We start from the raw sequence: 20,010 nt of genomic DNA on the forward strand, positions 1-20,010 counted from the left end.
AATTTTTAATGAATTTATAGAGCTGTGCTATCATCATCACAGTATAGATATACAACAGTTCCCTCCCCCCAAATTCCCTTATGTCTGTAGTCAATACCTGCTCCTACACGCAGCCACAGATAATCAGTGATTTGCTTTCTGTCTCTATAAAAGTGCCTTTGTAGGCGCTTGATGTAAAAAATGGAATTGTGTTATATGTAGTCTTCTGCAACTAGCTTCTTTTATTTAGGATAATGTTTTTTGAAATCTTCCACATTCTGGCTTATATCAGTATTTTGTATCTTTTTATTGCTGAGTAGTATTTGTTTATGTGGATATACCTCATTTTGTTCCCTATTTATCAGTTGATGGACATTTGGATTGGTTCTAGTTTCTGACTATTTGTAACAATACTATGAACATTTGTGTGCAAATCTTTGGATATTAGTTTTCAATTCTCTTGGGAAGATTCCTAGGAGTAGAATTTCTGGGTCATATGCTAAATTTATATTTAACTTTTTAAGAAACTACCAGTAAAACACTGTTTATGGATGAAATCATCTTATGTATAGTTATAAGAAATCCATGAATAAACTGTTAGAACTAATAAGTGAGTTCAGCAAGGGTCAATATGAGTACACAGAAAATCATTTGTATGGCAATACTTTCAGTGAACAATCTGAGACTGAAATTAAGAAAACAGTTTAATTTACAATTGCATTAAAAATAATAAAGTACTTTGGAATTTATGCTCTGAAAATTATAAAACATTGCTGGAAGAAAATAAAGATCTAAATAATAAATGAAAACAATTCATGTTCATCAATTAGAAAATTTTACATTCCCACCAACAGGGTATGAGGATTCCCAGGATTTTTCTACATCCTTGTCAATACTTATTTGTACCCTTTTCGATGATATCTACTCCAGTGGGTGTGTGGTATCTCATTGTGGTTTTAATTTATATTTCCCTGATGACTAATGATGTTGAGCACATCTTCATGTATTTATTAGCCTTCTGTATGTTTTCTTTGGAGAAATGACTGTTCATGTCTTTTGTCCATTTTTAAATTGGGTTGATTCTTGTTGATTTATAAGAGTTTGTTATGTATTCTGGTCCTGAATATATATTCTGAATTATATATATTTAAATCCTTTATTAGATAAATGATTTGGAACTATTTTCTGCCAATCTGTGACTTGTCCCATTTACCTAGTTGTATTTTAATTAAAGTGAAAAAGTGTTTTCTTTTCATAGAATCCAGTTATCAGTTTCTCTTTTATGTCTTGTGCTTTTGTTGTCATGTCTAAGAACACTTTTCTAACCCAAGGCACGAAAACTTTCTCCTTTATTTCACTCCAGAAGTTTTAATTCTCCCAATAAGTCTAAGAGCTATTTTGAGGTAATTTTTGTATATGATGTTAAGGATCTAAGTTGATTACTTTGTATATGGATATGCAGTTGTACCAGCACCAGTTGTTGAAGACTGTTGCTCCTACATTGAAGTATATTGCCCAAAGAACAATATACCATGAATATAGGGGTTTGTTTCTGTACTGTTACTTCTCTTGCATTAATCTGTACGCCTATTCATATGCCAATGCCCGACTGTCTTGATTCCTAGAATGTTATTTTAAGATTTGAAATAGGATAATGCAAATCCTACAACCTTCTTTTCTTTTCCAGAATTATTTTGGGTATTCTACATCTTTTTGCATTTCTATTAAAGTTTAGGAGCAGCTTTTCATCTTAACAACATTGTCTTCTTATTTGTATTTATTTAGATCTTCTTTTCACTTAGACTCTTATTTAAATGTTTCATTTCTGTCAGCAATGTGTTGTAGTTTTCAGAATACCAATATTATATTTCTTTTGTTAAATTTATTCCTAAGTATTTTATCCTTTTTTGATGCTACTGTTACTAATTTATTAATGGAGTTATTAATTTTATTTTGGATTGTCCATTCCTGGTTTATAGAAATAAAGTTGAGTTTTGTATATTGACCTTGTCATTCTCTGAACTTGCTAATAAACTTATTTATTAGTTTTAGTTGAGGTTTTTTTTGTAGATCCATTAGTGTTTTCCTTTGCTCTAAAAGTGGTAGATCTCTCAAGCTCAGGCAACAACCTGCTACATGTGCAGGCACCCATCCTGGCCTTTTGCACTGCCTTTGTGGGACTAGGGCGGGGGCATGGGAACTGATGAAAACAGGCAAGAGGCTCTGGCTGCTGCATTGCCTTGAGCAGTTAAGCTCTTTGTCTCTAATGCAAGATTTGTGTTTTTGTCGGCATCCACAAAACAGCAATAGGCTGTCTTATTAGCTCTAAGTAAGGTAAAATCTGAGACCTTCCATGGTTCTGACAGTTGCATTTAATTCTTTGAACATATTTTAATAGCTGCTGTAAAATCTTTGTTAACTGTAGTATCTGAGGACCCTCTGATACATTTTGTATTGACCGCCTTTTTTACCCTCTGAGTATGGGTTACACTTTCTTATTTCTCTGCATGTCTCATTTTTTTGTTGAATATTGGATATTTTGGGTAACATTGTAGCAACCGTGGGGTCTGACCCCTCCTCACGTTGCCAATAGTTATTGTTTTGTTTGTGTGGTATCTTGCCTGGATTCTGTCTTCCCTGCACAATGTAACCACCGATACTTCTGCTTAGCTTTCATTTTTTATTTTCTTGTTTTGATTTTTAAGCCTAGTTTTCTAGGGGTTGCTAACCACTGTGTCTGTATAGGTCTGTTCTTAACCAAATATCAGTCAGAAGTTGTGCTTAAGTATCTTAAGCCAGTACCACTTCTTAACTTTTAGCTGATAAAACTCTGTGTAGTTTGGGGAATGTGTTAAAAATACAAGTCATAAAACACTGGGACCATAGTGTCCATAGATCTTTCCCATGGCTAATTAGGAATAACTTAACTAATTTGGCCTTGCTTACACTTTCATTCCACATATAACTGATAAAATACACTTGACAAGCAGATGTTTATGTAACATCATTGTACAAATGTTTGTATATACTTTGTCACCTGAAAAGATTAAAATATATTGTTTTGTATAATGAGATTCTAGAAACATTGGTGCCCATTGCACTAACATTCTCCCTGAATTTTATTCCAATAATTCAGTAAGTATACATTTACTGATTATCTGAAATGTGCAGAGGCACCATGAGTGATTCCAAGATGAAGGTGACACAGATTTTGTCCTCAAGGAGCTTATAAGTTAGTGTGATTCAGCGAGAACATGAAAAGTGTAAGTAGGAGGTGCTGGAAGCCATTAAAAAATTACAGAAGTTCAGTGAACGAATTGAATTCTCCCTACATGAGTGATTCTTCCAGTTTTCACCCACTTCTCCAATCACTTAGTCCTCCCAGCTTACATGCCCTTCCCAGTTGCCTTTAACATACATTTTTTTGGTCACCCATTGAAACTTGTGGTGATAACATGTGCCTGGTGCTTGCACATGTACTTTTCTTACTGATCTTCAGTCTGGTTCATGTCAGCCTGGGACATGGTAGGGAACATTATATGTTCCAGTTCATAGAAAAGGAAACTAAGGTCAAAGAGGCTAAGTGATATTGCCAACTGCACATTATTAGGAAGTGGCACAATCGAGTTTTGAACATGAGGTCTTTGTACTTGAAATCCTGGGTTTTTCCAGTATGCTCTGTTGCCCCTCACACTACAAATTACATCTCCTCTCCAGCCAGCAGATAGTTGGGAGAAGTTGACCTTGGTAAGTCAGGTCAGACTTGCAGGCAGCTTAATATATTTCCAAATAGGCTCAGAAATGAGGCAGCAAGGCAAGACTGTGTTAGGCTATTCTTGAACCATTTCCCTCTAAGGGTTTTTAGTGACTTTCAATGTTACTATAATCAGAGATCCATATTTCCAGTTGCTTCTTACAAATTTTTCTCCTTGGTATTGGATCATTGCTTCAGACACAAAATGTTCAAAACCAAATTCACGTATTTCCCCCTCAGTCTGCTGTCTCTCTTAATATTCTCTTTCTCTATTAACGACACTACCAAAAACCCATTCTGCTAAGCCAGAAACCTTGGCATCCTTGACTCCTTTTTAACCTTCACTCCAATGTCTAGTCCTGTCATTTCCACCCTGCCACATAGGGTTGTAGTGTGAATAAACTGACATAATATATATATTAAAAAGAACTTTGAAAACTGTGAACAAGAAATATTTATTTCCTCTGAGACAGCACCTCTGTTGAAGCATAAGAGATAAGAACGAGGCTCAGAGGCCAACGTAATGTTCTTGTAACCTTGACACTTGTGTGAGTGAAGTGCAGACTTGTATCTGAACTATGAGATCATAGTCTTACATTTCAATAGTGCTGTGCACTCTAAAAGCACTTCCTCAGAAGGAGAGGAAAAGGAAAGAATGAGAGAAAGAAAGTATGTGATTTGCCCAAGTTGGCACAACCAGGATTAGAGCTCCTATTGGCTAAATCCAGGCCTCTTAGACTAAAAACCAAGGTTAGTTTTAACACTCCACCACTTTCTACCTGTGACCTAGGACAAGTGATTTAAGCCCTTTTAAATGTCAGTTTCTATATATAAGATAGAAATACAAGGTCATTACCTGTTTCGTAGAGTTGTAATAATTGAATGAGTCCATATAAAGGGCCAGCAGGCCACGTAAACTGTGTTCAGTAAATGGCAGCTGTTGCAGTACTCTTTCCCCTGCTCCGTGGCTCTAGAGACTTTAGGCTCATCTTCCTCTTTCCTTTCACTTAGAAAATTTATTCTATATGGCATGATTATTTAGACTGTCTCACTTTAGATTCTCACTTGAAAAGATTCCAGACATTTCCAGGAGGTTGTTGACCTACCATTTCATTGAAAACTAAGTCCAGAATTTTCATGTTTTCCTCTCTGCCCCTCTCCTCCTAGTTTCCCCATTAAGCTTTATGACACAGTTCTAATGAACTCCTTTAGTTAAAAACTATGAGATTAAATTCATACTTTCTGGCCCCAAGGTGAAGGAGATTTTATATTCAATATTAAAAATACACTTCTAAAATCAGAAGAGTGGACTGCCTTCGAGGGTAGTAAAGTTACCCATGACTACAGGCATACAAACAGGAGCTTTTGACTCGTGGCACTTTTCTTTGCCCCTGCTTCATCTATCCCATCCAGTCCCTGTGAGCTGCAAGCTGTTCTACCAGACATTACAGGAAGGCCTGTAACAGACAGATAAGCTACCTAAGTGTTGTGTTTTTATGGCTTTGGGATTTTTGATTCATGACTTTGTACTGTCACAGCTAATTGAATTAATATGGTGGCAAATGAACTATACCTTAGAGAAGTTAGGAAACTTCCCTGTCAGACTTCCCTGGGTATTGCCATATACAGAGAACAGGGTTTAATATCAGACTAAAGTTGAAGATGTGGCTTTTGAATCTTCTGCAGAGCTGAAGACACGCAGCTCTGCAGGCCTGTGTTGAGAGTAACTAGGCTCATCCATGCTGCTCATGTTACTCCATATTTTGATAAAGCAGATGAAAATATTGGGGTTTTATCATAGGTGGGGCTTTTATGTGCAAAGCTTGACAGATGTTGCATGCTGCTTTCCAAGATTAAAGAAAATTACTTGGGCACTGCTATGTCCTCCTGTAAGATGTTTTATTCTCAGCTGTCACCCTCCCTGTTCCTTGCCCATAACCATTACAGTGACCAGAAAGTCTGCTTGCTCTACAGTGATGTGTCTTGAACAGTGCCCATTAGTTTTCAGTAGTTACCCCTGGCCTGCATGTTAGCCTTCAGTTTAATGGCCTTTTTTATGTTCATTCATTTTATTTTATTTTCCATCGTGGTTTTGTTTATTTTTGTGTGTTTTGTTTTTCTGTTCTCTTTTTTAAAACCGTCGTGGTTTGCCCTTCATATTCCCCAATGTTTGCACATGACAAGATGTTGCCATCCCAACATTACCTCCCACTTCACTGACCAGTGCCACTACTGACCATCTAGCACCAGCCACAACGGGACCACTGCCTTCAGCTCCTCGGGATGTCGTGGCCTCCCTGGTCTCTACCCGCTTCATCAAATTGACATGGAGGACACCTGCATCAGATCCTCACGGAGACAACCTTACCTACTCTGTCTTCTACACCAAGGAGGGGATTGCTAGGTAAGTGCACATGTCTAGAGCCGGTGGATTGCGTCTTGGTCCAGCCTAGCCCAGTTGTGCTTGCCCTGGCTCTTTGTTGTGCAAAATCTGTACCAATTTTCAGTCCAGAAAATATCACCAAGCTGCATCTTCCCTAATTCTAGGCAATTAAAAGTTTATCCCAAACAGACTGAAGTCCTGGTATTCTTTTCTGCCTTTCTGGAATGACTTGGAGAGAAAGGGTAGATACAGCAGTTTAGGTAGAAGTATTAAAATGTAAGAAAGGCTACCCTGTTTTCATATGATTCAGTTAATGTATCCTAGAGGATATGGCTCACTTAGAACTTTCAGATTCTAGAAATTAAGGAAACTTAATTTATTAAAATGATCTTAAATGAATATTTTGTGTGCCCTCTTAATGTGGATATGGACTGCTAAGCTCCAAGGGGTCTCCTTAATGACACAAGAGTAACTGGTGACTAAATATCATTTTCATTAGATTCCTCTCCATTTCCTCTTCTTTTAGGAACTCACATTGCCTCTGCGTTGCTTAAGGAGATTTTCCAGAACCCTCAGACTCCTTTATTCCACAGTCTAGCTTTATTTTATCTATCTAACCTTATTTGCCCCCTGCCACCACCTAGTTTAACTCACTTTCTAGTGAAGCCAGTCTAATTCTTATCACTATGTAGCCTTTTTTTCCCAGTCTGTTCTCTTCATTCACTTCCCCCTTGCCCCTTTCTCAACTAAAGCTAAATTCAGTTAATCCTTCTTGGTCCACATTAAGCTTCATGAAGCTCTCATAAATCTTTCTCCACCTTTTTCAGCACATAAAGCATTTCTCTTATATATGTGTTTGTACACTAATACTGTCACTTAATTGTGATAACACATGATCTTATACTGCCATAAATTGTTACTCTTCTGTTATTTTATGAGTATTTGTACTGTTTTCCCAACCAGATTATATAAACTCCGTAGGCGGAACAATGCCACGTACTACGTATGTTTAACACTGCTGAGTAGATTCCTTCATTGTGCTGTCACTTCATACCAAAACAACGAAGCTAAATATCTACGTGGATGGGGCTCTAACACATGAAATAGACCTTGTATTTTTACTAGGGTGTTTATATTTGATATGTGTTATATTTAATACGAGACTGGCAAGTTCAGCGAGTATAGGAACCTTAATCAAGACCATTTGATTTTACACTCTTGAGAATTCTAAGTGACATAAATTGGGCCAGAAGGTGGAGTTACTCATAGGGTAATGTTTATCTGAACACTTACTGGATGTTTTGGGAATTACAAAGATAAGGCAACATAGTTCTAGACATAAAAAGAGAAGACATTACTACCAAAGAACATCTGTGTTTAAATGTCTCCAGTAGACATTCAAATCTCATTGCAAATTTCATAGTATTTCACAAAAGGAAAAACGCATTTAGTAAGTCCTCAGAATAACAAGCTTGTTTCCATTACAGGACTTGTTCCTTCTACCAGAAATGCATTTTCCTCACAAATAACTGTGTCTGGCTTCTTGTCCATCATCTTGAGATGATATTTCCTTAGACCTTTTGTAAATACCTACCCAACTTAGCCACCACAGTCACTATCACAATGTGCTGTACTGGAGCCACTTGTTAAATGTTCAGGAAATTTGTGAACCTGATGTCAGCTTCGTAGCTCAAAATTGGGCATGGTAGGAATACTTCCAGTGACACGTGCTGCAAACCAGAGCCAGTTGTTAAACATTTATCACTGCAGTCACATCACCCAGTTTTGGTTTTTTGTTTTGTTTTCAGAACACTTAAATTGTGAAGTTTTATTTTTTTATTAACATGTTTCTTGGGTCTGTCTGGTTCAATAGAGTATCACCAGCACCTGGAACAGAGCCTGGCTTATAGTAGTACTAAATAAATATTTGTTAAGTGAATAAATTAATTTCAAATTATTCAAGAAATCATGTTGAGGTAATTAACTCCACTCAGTGGAAAGAATAAGTTATATCTCTGGCTTATGTCATGTATAGCAACAAATTATAAATGGATTAAGAGATTTTGTAAAACTTAATAATGTTTTAGAAGAAAACATAGAAACTATTTTTATCATTTGAGTATGAAAGGCCTTTAAAAGAAAGAAAAATCAGAAGCCATAACAGCAGAGAGTAGCAGCACTTATTATATAACAATACAAAATTCTGTATGACAAAACATCATAAACAAAATCAATTATCAGGTGATAAGTTGAGAAAAAAATTGTAGCATTAATTAAGATAGTACTGATATCCAATCTATATAAAGAGCTCCTACAAATCTTAAGTAAAAGATACAGCCCAAGAGGCAAATGGTATAAGTACAGTTGTGGAAAGCCCATTTTAAAAAAAGATTTTACCATCACTAGCAATCTTGGAAATATAAAATAATAAATTACCATTTTTCAACTATAAGGCTGGCAAAAATTTGAAGTTGATAATACTCAGTGTTCACACAGAGTTAAATGCTCGGAAGAAATCCACTCCCACTCTTGGTGGCAGCATAAATTAGAGTAGCCTTTTTGGAGAAGGTGATTTAGCAGAATTTTTTTATTTTCAATGCACATGTCCTTCAATCCAACAATCATACTTCTAGGTGTCTGTCCTATAGCTATACCAATATACATATGAAAAAGGCACTCATATAAAATGTTTATTGTGGCATTGTTTGTGAGAATGATAAAAAGGAAACCATGTAATATCCATTAATAGAGGAATGGGTGCATAATTAATATATGTATATCTATGTGAAGAATGATGCAGGGATTTTTTTAAATGTATGTAAATGCTCACAGCAGTGATTCTCGACCAGAGATAATTTTGTCCCCCTCTTCCCAGGAGACTTTGGGCAATGTTTGGCAACATTTTGGGTTGTCAGAAATAAGATGGGAGGGGATGCTTACTGGTATCTAGTTGGTAGATGCCAGAGATACTGATAAACATCCTATAACATACAGGACAGCCCCCTGCAACAAAGAATTATCCTGCCTTAAATCTGAGTAGTGGTGAGGTTGAGAGAACATGACATGGAGAGATCTGGTAAGATACAGGTCAGTACATGCCATGGTTAGTTCAGGGTATGACAGGTTTTGAGGAAGGAGAAAATATGGGACTTCCAGTTTTTTTAACTGAGTATACTTTCATTTTTAGTGAAAATCTGTCACTTATTTAAAAATTTTGATTAGTGGATCATGGGTTGAAATAAGATATGATTAATAAATGAAGTTGAAATTAGGAAAAATATAAGAGTTAAGTTGACGGGGCAGGAGGACAAGGGAAGTACATGAAAGAAGGGAAGATACCAGGAAGATCCAATTTAATTTGTGAGTCTGGCGTTTGGAGGATGGAAAAATAAGAAAGCTAGCCTAACTGGCCAAGAGTTTTGGTAGGAATTATTAAGAGAGTTTAATAAAGTAGAAGTTTGGAGCCAAATGTTGGAATACTTGTAAGAATTGGGATATAATCAGTTAAGAAGAGACCCTTTTAGACTCCTGACCAAGTGTGCACTATGACTTTATTACGTGTCTTTTATTAGCAGTACTTGAGAGCACTACATAGGAGAAGAGGGGAGAAGAAATACCGTCAGGGAGACAAGTCAGGCAGCAGTTATGTGATGCCAGGCATGTCGTAGGTGTGGCCTAGATGAAGATGAGAACAGTGACTTGGAGGGGACAGAATAAATCTGGGGAAATATATCAAAGAAAGATTCTTGGAGACTGATATTTTTTGTCACTTCACTACTATTAAGTTCATGATTTCTGAATAGAAGTAACGAAGGAGAAGAAAGAACCCTTAAGTCAGAAGGCGAGATTCTGGTTGCCTGTTTTTAAACAACCTTGCTGTCTAAGCTTATTCTCATCTAAAAACTGAGGGTAATCGATTTTCTTCACAGACTTAGACTAAGAATTCAGGGTGAGGCTCTTGCCACTACCTGCATTCACAATTCCCCTACTTCCTGCTTTTGGAAATTCAGCCGCCAGGTGGCTCTGTGTGCTTTGGTCAAGAGCTCTGATGCTACTGGGTACCCGCATTCCCTGAGGTTCCAGAGTCCTTCCTTTGCCTTTTTAGCTATAAAATACTCACCTTTTTTTCAATGTCTTTAATGTAAACAGATGTACTTTTCTGGTATTAGCCACTAAATGGAGTAAGTTATTCCAGAGTTTAATAATTCAGTAATAGATAAAACCTTAAGTATCTGTTAGTCTGGTACAGGAGTTGGCAAACTGGACCCTGGGCCAAATCAGACTAGTTAATTTTATGGCCTAGAAGCTATGAATATTTTTTTTTGACATTTTCAAATGGTTATGTTTTAATAGATTATATAAGTAACTACATAATACTCTCCATTTCGTAGCCTATAAATAGTTACTATCAGGCCCTTCAAGAAAAAGTTTGCCACCCTGGTCTCATTCTTTCATTTAGTGCATGAAAAAACAGAGGCTCAGAAGGAATTAGTGACTTGCACGTGATCCTCTAGCAAGCTAGTAGCATTGCAAGAACTAGAATTAGACCTTTGAACTTCTAGCCTAGTACTGTCTTAATAAAAAGTGCACCTTTCTCTTTCTCTTTTAACTCTTAGATAACACATTCTAACTCATTGTAACTACACGCATTCATGAGAATTGTCCATTATAACTCATCCTAAATCTTGTTCTGAAGTCACAAGTTTTTAAACAGACACTTAGATCTGGGACCTCAGATCAATCTAGTGTTAGAAGACTTTTTTTGGTGCTGGGTATTTCCTTTCGGGGAATCATACCTATTACTGATCTTTTTTTTTTTTTGGTGTTGCTTCTATAGAAATGTGTTTTGGTTTTTAGTTCCCCTCACTCATTTCTCCCATTTTTTCCCCCTTTCACATAGGGACATGATATCATCACCATACAAGATTTAAATATCAAATTTCCATTCATACATTCCATACACATTTGTGATGTTGCTTTTGTATATGGGCATACTGCTGAGTGCAATGAGACATTCTCACTTCAATTTAAAGTAAAATAGCACACACCCCACTAATGTCTCAGAATTTGTTTAAACCTTTGTGTACAGAGTGAGCAAAACAGACCTAATCTGTGCTCTCACGTGGTGCTTTTAGTCCTTCCTTTCAGACAGCAATCATATGTGACCAGATCAGGTGTCGGAATCCTCCAGTGTAAGAAATGGATTGATACTGTCTTCATCAATCTTGTGATTTAGAGGGTTTGTTGAAGAGAAAATACTATCTATAGATATCTCAAGTATCTGTGAGAAATAGCTTTTGTTACCATAGTACTCTTTACCCGTGGACCTGATAATAGTAAAACAATCTCTATAAATACTGAGGTTTTTAAATTAAAATAAAGTTAAAGAATATACAAAACTATTGAAAACACTTAAATTTCTTATATGTTCACATACAATCAGACAAATTGACATACAGTCATGTAGGAATAAATCTTAATCAGTAACTTCAGGGAAAACTTGTATTTTAAAGTAAGAATTTTTAATCTTTATATTCTTAATTGAAAAGTATTTGATACACAATATTGCATTGGTTTCAGTTGTACAACATAGTGATCCAACAATTAGAAACATTACTAAAATGCTCACCACAAAAAGCATAGTTGCCACCTGTTGCTATACAAAGATATTTCAATATTATTGACTCTCAGATTTTTCATTTTATCACAATCCCTGTTACATATGAAAATATGAAAAGAGAAGCAAAAGAAGATTCAGATATGAAAGTATATGATCCTTTAGCTATATTTATAAGTATAATCCATTATTGTAAGGAAATTCTTAACATAAGTTGATACATATATAAAGTCCAGAAGCTGTTTAGAAATATACCTTTTATTTTTGAAGTCCATTTATTTATTTATCAGTCCATGAAGAGCCCATCTTGGTCGGACACCTGAGAATGACCCTTTCTCTGATCTTGCATTGCTTTCTTTTGTTTGTTTGTTTGTTAAGGTATCCCTGATTTACAATCACATGAGCAACATTGTGGTTACTAGATTACCCCTATTATCAAGTCCCCATCACATACCACATTACAGTCACTGTCCATCAGCATAGTAAGATGCTGTAGAGTCACTACATGTCTTCCCTGTGCTATACTGCCTTCCCTGTGCCCCCCCATATTATGTGTGCTAATTATAATGCCCCTTAATCCCCTTCTCCCTCCCTTCCCACCCGCTCTCCCCAGCCTGTTTCCCTTTGGTAACTGTTAGTCTTGGGTTCTGTGAGTCAGCTGCTGTTTTGTTCATTCAGTTTTTGCTTTGTTGTTATACTCCACAGATGAGTGAAATCATTTGGTACTTGTAAAGTAAGAATTTTAATTCAACAGATTAGATAATTTCAAACATTTCTTCCACAGAGCAGTTTTGGGCCCCTTTATTACTGTCCCAGGAGAGATACAGATCTTTTCCCTACTTGATAGGCAGTTCTTGAATGCCAGCTATTGGTCTAAAACAAGTAAATTCCTTTGCAATATTTGCTGAAAACTCTTGTATAATATAATCTAGTTGTTGTGATTGTAAATACAGGAGACTGGCATAATTATGGACACACAGACCCCCATGACAGTCTGGAAACAACTGTTTTAAAGAACCAGATAACTGCGTTATGTTTTCATTTCGTAACTGTAGACCTCTAGATTCATTTGTAATGTTTATAGTAAGATTTTTAAATATTTCAAATCAAATTGAAAATCATTCAAGAAGTATTCGTTTCTAGGAATAAATTACAAAAATTAGTGTCATGAGAGGAGCCAAGATGACGGCGTGAGTAGGGCAGCAGAAATCTCCTCCCAAAACCATATATGTTTTTGAAAATACAACAAATATAACTACGCCTAACAGAGAGACCAGAACATACAGTACAACAGCCAGGCTACATCTACATCTGCAAGAACTCAGCATCTCACGAAGGGGGTAAGATACAAAGCCGTGACCCAGCGGGCTCCGAGCGCACCCCCCACCCAGCAGTTTGGAGGGACGAAAAGAGTCAGAGTGGGAAGGGAGTGGAAGAGCAGGACTGCTAAATAACCAGCCCTAGTAATCTGCACCGGGAGCACAGACACACATTGCTTGGTGTGCTGGATATTGCAGAAACAGAAAAGTAAAATCTGCAAGCGGCTCCCCTGGGACAAACAAAAAGCAAGTGCTTTTTGAAAGTCTTAAAGGGACCGGGGCTTCACAGCTGGACGGAATCATCCTGGCACAGTCAGCCCAGCAGATTGGGAATCCCGGGGAACTTCAGGCACCCCAACCCCCTGGAAGGCAACGCAGCTCTGAAGCCCCTCATGGCAATACGCAGCCTGCCAGTCTCACCCCAGCTGGCGATGCCCCCCCACAGCGGCAGAGCAGCCAGAGAGCGGCCCCGCCCACAACAACCGCCAGAGTCTCCTCCCAGCACGCAGCTGCCTGGGTCAGACCCAGAGGCTGCCGCCGGTGGCACACAGCTGCCCAGTGCAGACAGAGGAAGCTGGGGCAAGGCACAAAGAGGCACCGTTCTCAACAGGAGAACACCCAGAGCACCTGCCACTGCCGCTCTGGGCTACCCTGAGGGCTGCCCCGCCCACAGCAGCTCAGGGGATTAACCCAGAAGCTGCTCCCAGTGTGCAGGTAACTGACTCAGGCAGCGGAGAAGGGCAAGTCAACCAGCAAGCAGGAAGGGACTTTGTTCCCCCAGCTGACACATGTGCCACCTGCCTACGACCACCTCTATCACCATGAAAAGGCAGAAGAATTTGGTCCAGTTGAGAATCACCCAGACAACCCTGAGAGAGGACGTGGGGAGATAGATATAACCAATCTTCCTGAAAAAGAATTCAAAATCAAGGTCATAACCATGCTGATGGACCTGCAGAGAAATATGCAAGAGCTAAGGGATGAAGTCAGGAGGGAGATTACAGAAATGAAACAGTCTCTGGAAGGACTTAAGAGCAGACTGGATGAGGTGCAAGAGACTGTTAATGGAATAGAAATCAGAGAACAGGAATACAGAGAAGCTGACACAGAGAGAGATAAAAGGATCTCCAGGAATGAAAGAATATGAAGAGAACTGTGTGACCAATCCAAATGAACAATATTCGCATTATAGGGGTACCAGAAGAAGAACAGAGAGAAAAAGGGATAGAAAGTGTATTTGAAGAAATAATTGCTGAAAACATCCCCAAACTGAGGGAGAAAATATTCTCTCAGACCATGGAAGCCCACAGATCTCCCAACACAAGGGACCCAAGGAAGACAACCCCAAGACATATAATACTTAAAATGGTAAAGATCAAAGATAAGGACAGAGTATTAAAGGCAGCCAGAGAGAGAAAAAAGATCACCTACAAAGGAAAACCCATCAGGCTATCATCAGACTTCTCAGCAGAAACCTTACAGGCCAGAAGAGGTTGGCATTATATATTTAATGCAATGAAACAGAAAGGCCTTGAACCAAGGATACTGTATCCAGCATGATTATCATTTAAATATGAAGGAGGGATTAAACAATTCCCAGACAAGCAAAAGTTGAGGGAATTTGCCTCCCACAAACCACCTGTACAGGATATTTTAAAGTAACTGCTCTGGATGGAAGCACTCCTAAGGCTAAATAGATGTCACCAGAGAAAATAAAATCACACCAAAGAAAGCAGACCAACCAAATATTAACTAAAGCAAAAAGTAAAATGAACTATTCACAAAAGCAGTCAAAGGAAACACAGAAGAGTACAGAATAAAACACCTAACATATAAAGAATGGAGGAGGAGGAATAAGAAGGGAGAGAAATAAAGAATCATCAGACTGTGTTTATAATAGCATAATAAATGAGTTAAGTTAGATGGTTAGATAGTAAAGAAGCTACCCTTGAACCTTTGGTAGCCATGAATCTAAAACCTGCAAAGGCACTAAGTACATATCTTTCAATAGTCACCCTAAATGTAAATGTAAAACTGAATGCACCAATCGAAAGACACAGAGTAATAGAATGGATAAAAAAGCAAGACCCATCTATATGTTGCCTACAAGAGACTCACGTCAAACCCAAAGACATACACAGACTAAAAGTGAAGGGATGGAAGAAGATATTTCATGCAAACAATAGGTAGAAAAAAGCAGGTGTTGCAGTACTTGTATCAGACAAAATAGACTTCAAAACAAAGAGTAACAAGACATAAAGAAGGACATTACATAATGATAAAGGGGTCAGTCCAACAAGAGGATATAACCATTATAAATATATATGCACCCAACACAGGAGCACCAACATATATGAAACAAATACTAACAGAATTGAAGGAGGAACTAGAATGCAATGCATTCGCTCTAGGAGACTTCAGCAAACCACTCACTCCAAAGGACAGATCCACCAGACAGAAAATAAGTAAGGACACAGAGACACTGAACAATACATTAGAACAGATGGACCTAACAGACATCTACAAAACTCTACACCCAAAAGCAGCAGGATACTCATTCTTCTCAAGTGCACATGGAACATTCTCCAGAATAGACCACATACTAGGCCACAAAAAAGAGCCTCAGTAAATTCAAAAAGATTGAAATTGTACCAACCAACTTCTCAGACCAAAAAGGTATAAAACTAGAAATAAATTGTACAAAGAAAGCAAAAAGGCTCACAAACACATGGAGGCTTAACAACACGCTCATAAATAATCAATGGATCAATGACCAAATTAAAACAGAGATCAAGCAATATATGGAGACAAATGACAACAACAGCACAAAGCCCCAACTTTTGTGGAACGCAGCAAAGGCAGTTCTATGAGGAAAGTATATAGCAATCCAGGCCTATTTAAGGAAGGAAGAACAATCACAAAATGAATGGTCTAAAGTCAATTATTGAAACTGAAATAAGAAGAACAAATGAGGCCCAAAGTCAGCAGAATGAGGGACATAATAAAGATCAGAGCAGAAATAAATAAAATTGAGAAGAATAAAACAATAGAAAAAATCAATGAAACCAAGAGCTGGTTCTTTGAGAAAATAAACAAAATAGATAAGCCTCTAGCCAGACTTATTAAGAGAAAAAGAGAATCTACACACATAAACAGAATCAGAAATGAGAAAGGAAAAATCACAACAGACCCCACAGAAATACAAAGAATTATTAGACAATACTATGAAAATCTATATGCTAACAAGCTGGAAAACATAGAAGAAATGGACAACTTCCTAGAAAAAATACAACCTTCTAAGACTGACCAAGGAAGAAACAGAAAATCTAAACAGACCAATTACCAGCAACAAAATTGAGTCAGTAATCAAAAAACTACCCAAGAGCTAAACTCCCGGGCCAGATGGATTCACTGCTGACTTTTATCAGACATACAGAGAAGACATAATACCCATTCTCCTTAATGTTTTCCAAAAAATAGAAGAGGAGGGGATACTTCCAAACTCATTCTATGAAGCCAGCTTCACTCTAATACCAAAACAAGGCAAAGACCCCACCAAAAAAGAAAATTACAGACTTGTATCCCTGATGGACAGAGATGCAAAAACACTCAAGAAAATATTAGCAAACCAAATGCATAAATACATCAAGAGGATCATATACCATGATCAAGTGGGATTCATCTCAGGGATGCAAGGATGGTACAACACTTGAAAATCCATCAACATCATCCACTACATCAAAAAAAGAAGGACAAAAACTACATGATCATCTCCATAGATGCTGAAAAAGCTTTCGACAAAATTCAACATCCATTCATGATAAAAACTCTCAACAAAATGGTTATAGAGGGCAAGTACCTCAACATGATAAAGGCCGTATATGACAAGCCCACAGCCAACATCATACTTAACAGCGAGAAGGTGAAAGCTTTTCCTCTAAGATTGGGAACAAGACAGGGATGCCCACTCTCCCAACTTTTATTCAACATAGTACTGGAGGTCCTAGCCACAGCAATCAGACAAAACAAAGAAATACAAGGCATCCAGATTGGTAAAGAAGAAATCAAACTGTCACTATTTGCAGATGACATAATATTGTACATAAAAAACCCTAAAGACTCCACTCCAAAACTACTAGAACTAATATCTGAAGTCAGCAAAGTTGCAGGATACAGAATTAATACACAGAAATTTGTTGCTTTCCTATACACTAATGGTGAACTAGCAGAAAGAGAAATCAGGAAAACAATTCCATTCACAATTGCACCAAAAAGAATAAAATACCTACGAATAAACCTAACCAAGGAAGTCAAAGACCTATACTCTGAAAATTGCAAGACACTCATGAGAGAATAAAGAAGCTACCAATAAATGGAAACATATCCCATGCTCATGGATAGGAAGAATTAATATTGTCAAAATGGCCATCCTGCCTAAAGCAATCTACAGATTCAATGCAATCCCTATCAAAACACCAACAGCATTCCTCAACGAACTGGAACAAGTAGTTTTAAAATTCATATGGAACCACAAAAGACCCCGAATAGCCAAAGCAATCCTGAGAAGGAAGAATAAAGCGTGGGTGATCTCACTTCCCAACTTCAAGCTCTACTACAAAGCCACAGTAATCAAGACAATTCAGTACTGGCACAAGAACAGAGCCACAGACCGGTGGAACAGAATAGAGAGTCCAGATGTTAACCCAAACATATGTGGTCATTAATATACGATAAAGGAGCCATGGACATACAATGGGAAATGACAGCCTCTTCAACAGCTGGTATTGGTAAAACTGGACAGCTACATGCAAGAGAATGAAACTGGACCGTTGTCTAACCCCATACACAAAAGTAAATTCGAAATGGACCAACAACCTGAATGTAAGTCATGAAGCCATAAAACTCTTAGAAAAAAATATAGGCAAAAATCTCTTGGACGTAAACATGAGCAACTTCTTCATGAACATATCTCCCTGGGAAAGGGAAATAGAAGCAAAAATGAACAAGTGGGACTAAATCAAGCTGAAAAACTTCTGTATAGCAAAGGACACCATCAATAGAACAAAAAGGCATCCTACAGTATGGGAGAGTATATTCATAAATGACAGATCCAATAAAGACTTAACATCCAAAATATATAAAGAGTTCACGCACCTCAGCAAACAAAAAACAAATAATCCAATTAAAAAATGGGCAGAGGATCTGAACAGACACTTCTCCAAAGAAGAAATTCATATGACCAACAGACACATGAAAAGATGCTCCACATCACTGATCATCAGAGAAATGCAAACTAAAACCACAATGAGATATCACCTCACACCAGTAAGGATCGCCACCATCCAAAAGACAAACAACAACAAATGTTGGCGAGGAACCCTCCTACACTGCTGGTGGGAATGTAAATTAGTTCAGCCATTGTGGAAACCAGTATGGAGGTTCCTCAAAAAACTCAAAATAAAAATACCATTTGACCCAGGAATTCCACTCCTAGGAATTTACCCTAAGAATGCAGCAGTCCAGTTTGAAAAAGACATATGCACCCATATGTTTATCACCGCACCTATTTACAGTAGCCAAGAAATGGAAGCAACCTAAGTGTCCATCAGTTGATGAATGGATAAAGAAGATGTGGTACATATACACAATGGAATGTTAATCAGCCATAAGAAGAAAACAGATCCTACCATTTGCAACAACATGGATGGAGCTAGAGGGTATTATGCTCAGTGAAATATGCCAGGAGGAGAAAGACAAGTATCAAATGATTTCACTCATCTGTGGAGTATAAGAACAAAGAAAAAATCTGAAGGAACAAAACAGCAGCAGACTCACAGAACCCAAGAATGGACTAACAGTTACCAAAGGGAAAGGAACTGGGGAGAATGGGTGGGAAGGGAGGGATAAAGGGAAAAAAAGTGGGGGGGCATTACAATTAGCAGACATAATGTGTGTGGAGGGCATGGGGAGGGCTGTACAACACAGAGAAGATAAGTAGTGATTCTGTAGCATCTTAGTACGCTGATGGACAGTGACTGTAATGGGGTATGTGGGGGGGGACTTGGTGTTGGGGGGAGTCTAGTAAACATAATGTTCCTCATGTAATTGTAGATTAATGATACCAAAAAAAATATTAGTGTCATAGTTAATGTATTTTACAGATTGGGTTACTCGTAGGATTTGTTTAAATATTTAATGTTTTATTCCCAATTTTAAAAGTGATAATCTCTAATTTTCTTTTTAATTGAGTCTATTATCCAAAGTATACACAGCATTCCTTGATATTTTCTGTGAAAATTGGGTGTTACCTATAATCACTATCTGTTTGTCTCCCTGAGAAGAACCCTTTAAAACTCAATGACTCCTAAAGCCTACAAAATCTGTGACCAGCTGCCCCATTTGAGATGATGACACTGAAACGACCCTCATCTGTGTCTTCTCTGACAGGCAGCTGTGATTATGACCAGCAATATCAGTAATGTTTAAGCAAGAACGTCAGTGAGTTATCAGACATGACATTGCTTTTTGTCAGTGTCCACATTCTACTATGCGTGTTCCACACTCTCTTGAGAGTTAATTTGACTTAAATTGTTAAGATTTTGATATGGTGTGAAATGTATAGGCATTGCAATGAAAATGAAATGGCACATTGTACAGATACTCCTAATTGATGCTATGTCTTCCATCAAAGGGAACGTGTTGAGAATACCAGTCACCCAGGAGAAATGCAAGTGACCATTCAAAACCTAATGCCGGCGACTGTGTACATCTTTAGAGTTATGGCTCAAAATAAGCATGGCTCTGGAGACAGTTCAGCTCCACTGCGAGTAGAAACACAACCCGAAGGTAAGTCTCCCACCTGTCTGTTAGCGCCATGTGTGGGGAAACCTGACTGAAGGGTCTGCCTTATGTGTAGCCTTGCATGCCATAGAAATGCCTAAGAGAATAGTTCTCACTT

General features: G+C 37.8%; 1 protein-coding gene across 11 annotated transcripts in view; it reads left to right on the top strand.

Moving 5' to 3' along the window:
- The window catches only part of NEO1 (neogenin 1), a 242,085-nt gene that overhangs the window by 167,492 nt on the left and 54,583 nt on the right, over positions 1 to 20,010 (top strand). For 7 of the 11 annotated variants that reach the window (XM_036907777.2, XM_036907783.2, XM_036907778.2 and 4 more), the window contains exons 9-10: positions 5,918 to 6,137; positions 19,744 to 19,898. In XM_036907777.2, the coding sequence (XP_036763672.1) occupies positions 5,918 to 6,137; positions 19,744 to 19,898 (375 nt within the window). The remainder of the gene's footprint in view (positions 1 to 5,917; positions 6,138 to 19,743; positions 19,899 to 20,010) is intronic. The other 4 variants (XM_036907780.2, XM_036907785.2, XM_036907782.2 and 1 more) reach the window with 1 other exon arrangement.

The sequence above is a fragment of the Manis pentadactyla genome, chromosome 11 (assembly GCF_030020395.1).
Source record: "Manis pentadactyla isolate mManPen7 chromosome 11, mManPen7.hap1, whole genome shotgun sequence".
NCBI classification, from domain to species: Eukaryota; Metazoa; Chordata; class Mammalia; order Pholidota; family Manidae; genus Manis; species Manis pentadactyla.